The 6,974-nt window shown below is 41.9% G+C and overlaps 1 protein-coding gene across 1 annotated transcript; it reads right to left on the bottom strand.

Moving 5' to 3' along the window:
• Positions 1-496: 496 nt before the first annotated feature.
• Positions 497-6,431, bottom strand: LOC106600405 (phosphatidylinositol 3-kinase regulatory subunit gamma). The gene is made up of 7 exons (XM_014191720.3): positions 6,034-6,431; positions 4,190-4,584; positions 3,728-3,996; positions 3,354-3,530; positions 2,914-2,988; positions 2,544-2,714; positions 497-2,334 (listed from the first exon to the last, which is right to left on the bottom strand). The coding sequence occupies exons 1-7, from the start codon at positions 6,050-6,052 to the stop codon at positions 2,028-2,030; spliced, it is 1,413 nt and encodes a 470-aa protein (XP_014047195.2). The 5' UTR covers positions 6,053-6,431; the 3' UTR covers positions 497-2,027.
• Between the last annotated feature and the right edge of the window lie 543 nt (positions 6,432-6,974).

Genomic DNA, 6,974 nt, shown 5'->3' with positions numbered 1-6,974 from the left:
TTAAGGTGTCTGTCGTAGAATAAACAGCAAAAACAAATGTAGACATTAATACATTCCAAAATATTTTTTACAAAGGTGGGGGAGTTCCAAGATGGAGGCGTGGTGGCTTCAAAACAGCGGCCCTTGTTCAGTCATCTAGTATATACTGCATATCAATTATTGGGTCCTACACTAACAGACCTGAGGTCCTGGGAATAGAGATTGCCAATTGGCTAATAAGATAACGATTGTCCCTATGTCCCTTCTCACTCTCATCACACCAGGATTTTATAGAGGGGTGAAAGGATGTCCTGAGGCTGGGGTGATGATCTGTCCCTAAGCAGCTGCTCAGGTGAGAGATTTCACTGGTTTCAGGTGTTGCATGCATAGAAGGATTGGCAGCACCATTTAAAGGCATAGTGAAGTCTTCATAAATCCTTCATAAATAGAAAATGTATTGTCATTGGTTGGTTGCATAAATAAACACTTGGAAGAAGTGGAACAAGGACAACACAAGTTCAAAAAACCCTCATCAGTTTATTGTCTTTCAGCAAGAAAAGGTTTTAATAATCTCATATTGCTTAACGTCGCCCAAGGAGTTTCCTCAATCCTCCCGTCAAGTTTTTAAGAGAGACTAAAACACCTTCCATCGAACCAACCACAAAAACAAGTTTTACAGTATCTCAATAGAGTGTCTATTGTCCTCAAACTTGACAAATGTGCCAAGAACAACATGGATTCCTTTCCTCTTAAGCTATGTAGGCCTATATGTCATGAGGAAACATTCAATGCCTGTATTGAGCAATGCCACAGTTCAAGTAATAGAGACAGAATTAACACTTCCGCACCTCTGGCAGTTCACACAAAAACGTTCTTAAAAGGTCTCATCATCAGATGAATAACGCCACCAATCAAGAGTTAGTGCATTTCTATGGCAAATGCTGATGACCCCCGATAATCGTAATCATTCAATTCTAACATTACAAATACTGTTGGATTGCACTTTCCTCAAGCTTTCATCTTCTGTGGCATATTTCAGAAAAAATATATATCTAAAAATACAAAAAGCTTATACTTTGAGTAACAGAATATAACGTACAGTCCATTTATGTTTTGATCAAGCACATGTGTGGTGTGTTTTTCCCCCCATCACCATAAACTGAATTTTCTGGTCGGGACACATATTTTCTCACTAATAACAAGTGCTTTGGTTATTGGGTACAATATGTAGAATGTTGTTCTAAGAATATATTGAAAATTGTTTATGCTACATTCAGTACAGTAGATATCAACTGGTAACTGGGTTATAATTTCACAACAGAAAAAAATCAGCGCTACATCAGTTCCTATAGGTGCATGACTACGTACTCAAATACTCAGAACGAGTTTGGTACGTACCACAGCTAGCTATGCCACCGAGTCAGCCATCTTGTTTTTCTGCACCATTATATTCTAAACCCACTTTAATGATCTGCCATGCATGGACATCACACCAATTAACACGTATTTGAAAATAAATCGAAAATTCCAAGGTATTGGGTGTATTACGGTCTCATTTTATATTAGCACCAGTTCTTTGTGTTGTCAAAATGGGGCCCTGGAAGTCCAAATAAAAAAGAGCACCTGACAAATATAAACATTTTATGATATAGTACATGTAGTCAGTCATCCACTGGATGACCAGGCCCACTAATGAAAACAAATAGTATCCCATAAAAGAAAAGGTGAAAAATGGGTAAAAAAAAACAACTAAAAAACAAACCAACAACAATAGCAAACAGAATCTTATAAAAAAAACAAAGTCCCAGCTGACATTCAAGTTCCGGTCAAAGTTCCAATCAAGTGAAATCACATTCACAAATCTGTTGGAATCATCCTAGTGCAAATCCGTAGAATAGCTTCAGTACGCAAACACGTCCGCCCCCTCAAGTTGCTTCACTAAGCAAACACATCTGCCCTCAAGTTGCTTCAGTACGCAAGCATATCCGCCCTCAAGTTGTCCTACTAGGATAGCTACAGAACGCAAACAGGTCCCACATCCGTCTAGTCTACATCTCTGGAGCGGCTGCAGGGAGTCCAGCGGGTAGTTTAGTAGAAGTCTGTAGAAGATGGTGTTCCTCTGTCTTTAGTAGCAGGCAATCCTCTGTGGCTGTGCGGGGCGAAGCTGACGAGACAGGGGTGACGTGGACGGGGTGCACCAGCCGGACGTCCAAGGCCTGGTTGTGCTGTGCCAGGGAGTTGAGGCGGTAGTGCAGAACGAGCTCCTTCAGAGAGCAGTGGAGGTCGTAGGGCTCAGCGAAGCCGTAACCACGTGGCGTGCTGTAGATCATGCAATGCTTTACTTCTTCATTCACACTGAAAGGTTACAATAGAAAGATATGTTAGTACCAGTGTAGCAGCCCCTAAGCTTTGAAACATGCATCAAAGTGAAGTAACTGCTTTACAAGAGCCTATAAAGTAGAGCCATCTCATACGGTATAGGAGTATTCACATATTTTTCTTAATCTCCTTTCCTTCATGACTATTTACATAATGTTCATTTCTCGCAGGAAGAGAACACTCACACTACGGAGCAGGCGTAGCAGCCCTGCTTGCTGCTCTCTCGGATCAGGAAGGTTCCGGTGGGTTTGCCCATCAGCATCTCCTCAGCCTGCGTCCTGCTCAGCTCTCCCACGAACCAGGTCCCCTCATCATGGTGCGCCAGCCTCTCCCGTTCCCCCTTCAACACATAGGTGCTGCACACACACCAGGGAGGGCATTGTTAAAACCTTTCATTGATAACAATCATTCATAAATAGTGAGCATACTATTAAAAAAAAGGTGTATTTAATCATTTCTAAACATGTATATGCACCACAAGCATTTCTAAGCAAAAACGAAGTACAATTATGAAGTATTATAAGAATTTACAGGTCTATACTATGAAATACTTACTCGTCACTGCTATCGTCTTGGATCCCCAGCCAATCGTTAATGCGTTTCTGTCGCACACCTTTGTGATTCAGCCAACTGAAAAACCAAAGGGACCAAAAATGAATGTCTGTGCCAACCCACTGGGCTGTGCCAACACATCATTTCAATGTCTAGTTTTGATTACATTTTAGTTCAATTGTCAACTAACGTGAATTCAACATGAAATCAACAAAACATTTCACCATGTCATTGGATTTAGGTTAAAGGTTTGGTGAAAAAAATACAAAATTCCCTTATGTTGATTCAACGTCATCACATATATATTTTTTGTTGAAATGACGTGGAAACAATGTTGATTCAATTACTTTTTGCCCAGTGGGAAGGGATTGAAAAAAGCTACTTTTCATTAACAGTGATTGGAATAAAATTGAATAAAACAGAATAGAAGTATTTTAACTTACTTGAAGTACTGGTCCCTGATGTTGCGTAGCTCTATGAGGTCAGGCCTGAGGCTGTTGATCCTCCTGTCTGTCTCTCTATAGTCCTGGACCTGGGACCTCAAGTCCTGCTCCAGGTGGACCTTACTGTTGTAGATCTCCCCCAGCCGAGACTTCAGCTTCTCATAGTTCATCAGGAAGCTGGAAGGGCAAATGTCAATGGTCATAAGAGGTCAAAAGATGGGTCATGGGTCACGCCACTGAGCTGAAACATAGCTGCATGCATGTTGGAAGGAGGAAACAACAAAGAGACATCTATCTATCCACACTATAAGCATATGTGGAGACTCCATGTGGAGAGACGTAGCGATGTCGTTGCCTTAGTTTGCCAGACTCACCTCTCCAGGTCCTTCTCTGTTCCCTCAGATCGACTGCTCCTCTCACACTCCTCCCCGTAACGCTCCTGCTCACGACACTGCTCCTCGAAGATCAGCATGGTCTCATTGAAGGCATCTATCGCTGTTCTCTTCATCTGGATCTCCTGTGAGGTTTTACTGTAGGCCTCGTATAGACGGTCAAATTCTTGACTCTTCTCCTGATACTGACTGTGGTACTCCTGGAGCTTCCTCCCGGCCACGTCAACACTGTCCTCTTCCACCAGCTCATCCTGGGTACAGACAGGCAGACATATGTAATACAGCAGACAACTAATTACTTGTCTGTGTATGATGATTATCTTCCATTTACTTAGGAAACCAAAGGCAAATTTCACTCCCTCACAAATTTCCATCTCAAAATGGACACAAACATTCTGGAGACTGAGGGTAGATGAGAGGTGTGGGTGGGTGTCTCCTGCCTACCTGTTGGAAGCGGGATACGGGGTGTGTGAGCATGACGTCAAGCACAGCGTTGTACTCCACCAGAGGATGGTGCTGGTAGTGCCAGATGAGCTCCACCACGGAGCTGAAGGTCAGGGGCTCTGAGAATCCGTACTTCCCCTCACGGTGGTAGATCTTTATCAACTTGCTGTGGCCGTCTTTCCTCAGCGTTAGCGTGAAGTCTCCTTGTGTCTTAGTGGAAGCGTCACGAACTAGGAAGGAACCGTCAGGTGTGTTGCAGAGCTTCTCGTTGACTTCCTCCCTGGAAATGTCTCCCCAGTACCACTCGGCATCTTGAAGGGGAAAGACTGGGGCTTCCCTGAGGCAGTTGTGGCCCATGGAGGAGGTCATGGGCTTTGTTGACCTAGGAGGGAGAGCTGAGAGAGAAAGAGAGCGATCAGGATGACAGTTTCCTGAGATAATGATTAGTTTGAGAGGAAGTGATATAACTGCAAACATAAACTGTCACCTCACTATCACCACAGGCAGACCCACAGCTGTTTAAATGAATAATCCCCCACACAACAAAACAACCCCCCCCCCCCCCCCCCCCTCCCCACATACACTCTTTGCAAGCTTGTCAAATCTCCAGACATGCCTAGGCATGTCCAACATAGGTTCACTCACAAAGTTGGCTTTTAGTATTTCTTCTTGCAGGGGAAATAGATTTCACATATTTGTCAACAAGTCTGAAAAACCAACAAAGAAGCTAATGCAACCAAATGTAAATGCTGCAAATTCAGCACATTTTTTCTCTGTCAGTAAAGTGCAAATGTAGGCATAACTTCAGACAGGGTCAATTTTACATCCCCTGGTTGTCTTGTGTCCAAATTCTGCAACTGCCCCAAAACCATCCATTTTCTGGAAGGACACTAAAGTTATGATCCTCTATAAAACTATTATATTTTTCTTTACCGCAGGACTTTCAAAACCCTCTTAGCTTTTCCATATTGAGGTGAAGGACGATATTTGCATTATGTTTCACTACAGGCCAAAAGTGCATTTTAGGAACCTGTAGCAGCAAAAGCTGAAAGCCTGGATTCCTAAACTGTATGACTTGTGACTGTACCCCAAGCCCTCATTCCAGAGGGTGTCATGAAGTAAAGTAATACACAAATACAGTATATGAAGAATAGACTTCGTAAAAGCCCAGATATAAATATCATATTCTCTTTATTTTAATTCAAGAAGCATTGGAAATTGTCCCTCTTTCTTTTGACACCAGCCAGTTCTAAACAGGCTATGGCTATGTCATTCACTGTAATCCCATGGAGACAGCTGAATTTAAAAAAATGACAATATGTGATAATAATAAATGCAATATCACATCAAGTAGCATACAGCCATCCATTGGCAGTTTCAAAGTAAGTCATGCGACAAGTTGCCTAGTCTGGTCTGGTAGGCTTTCAGTGGTTGCGCACGAATTAACTACAGTAGACTAGAGAAAAGGGGGAACAAAGCAGTCATTTCATGCGGCATTTCTTCTCCACTCAACATTGTTTACGCGCTGGTAAAACGCGTTATTATAACATAATAATATGTTAGAGAGAATTTCATCAACCTATGACCCAAAATACCATGTTTAATTTTGATATATATCGTTGGAAAGACAAAGCAAGACTGAGAATGAGCGAATCCACCGCGTCAACGACAAAAGTATTACGTAATTGCCAAGCAGCGAATTGCGCTATGCATGCCTGGGCAAAACACATGGGGGGGTGGGGGCAACACCTGTGTGTGCACAACTGGCCATATGTCAACTTTCTATCATAAGCGGTTAATAAAATGTGATAGGCATTTTAATAGAATACAGATCCAATAAATACCTGGAGGTGCCTGATCCATTTCGACGTAGAATAGGATTTAAGAGGGATAAAACATCCCGTTCCAAACGTTTCAATTCCTAATCGTTTTGTGGGATACCTTTCCCTTTCTCACGATGCGTGAAAAATACAACTTTCTCTTGCACCAGAGTGAAAGGATCACAATGGCGATTCGTTTTAGGAGCCTATGCGTCCTACTTCAGATTAGACAGTTCAGTAGCAGAATTATTAATGAGTCCAGTTTGTGAGAATATCTTCAACGCCAAACTCGTAATTCGTTCAATACATTTAATCGCAAAAGCAGTTCTGCCAAAAAATGAAGATTGTCATTTCCAGCAACGTCTCTCATTAACGCCGATCGGCTCCGCTCCAAACTTCGTCGCAGAGGCAGCGGTCAAGAGATTTTAAAGGGATCTGCAACATCATCTTGGGAGAAACCACCCGTTTTAGAGGGAGAGCTGTCGTCACAAGACGGATTGCTTAATGTAGACAGACTGAAAATACATTTCTGATGTAAATCTGAAATAGTATCGTGTTGTCTTGTATTGTATTAATTGTAGCCTATACCTGAATGCAGCTTTTATAGACATACGATTATTGGTGAGGGATTTGTTTAATAACCGTTCACGTACACCCCCAAATGAAAAGTGGTACATTCCTTGCTTCATCGTTTCATTCAAGGCTCTCAATGCAAGGTAACTGTAACTGCGATTAATTCGACGACACATGAGATATGATTATAACTAGCGAAGACACAACGATACATTGTTTATTTTTAATAATAATAAAGATAAGCACCGTAGTGCCTAGTAGCCCTTTACACTCGTACTCGCCTGTCATCGATGACTATTTTTTATTTATTTATATATAAATCATGTTGACGGTAACCCTGCAAAAAGTCATTCATAAACCTTTTTAATTATCCATTTGCATTAGAAAGCTAA

The sequence above is a fragment of the Salmo salar genome, chromosome 03, assembly GCF_965601325.2.
Source record: "Salmo salar chromosome 03, fSalSal1, whole genome shotgun sequence".
NCBI lineage: Eukaryota > Metazoa > Chordata > Actinopteri > Salmoniformes > Salmonidae > Salmo > Salmo salar.
The sequence above is the reverse complement of the archived record's forward strand: the minus strand, read 5'-3'. Positions and strand labels throughout refer to the sequence as shown.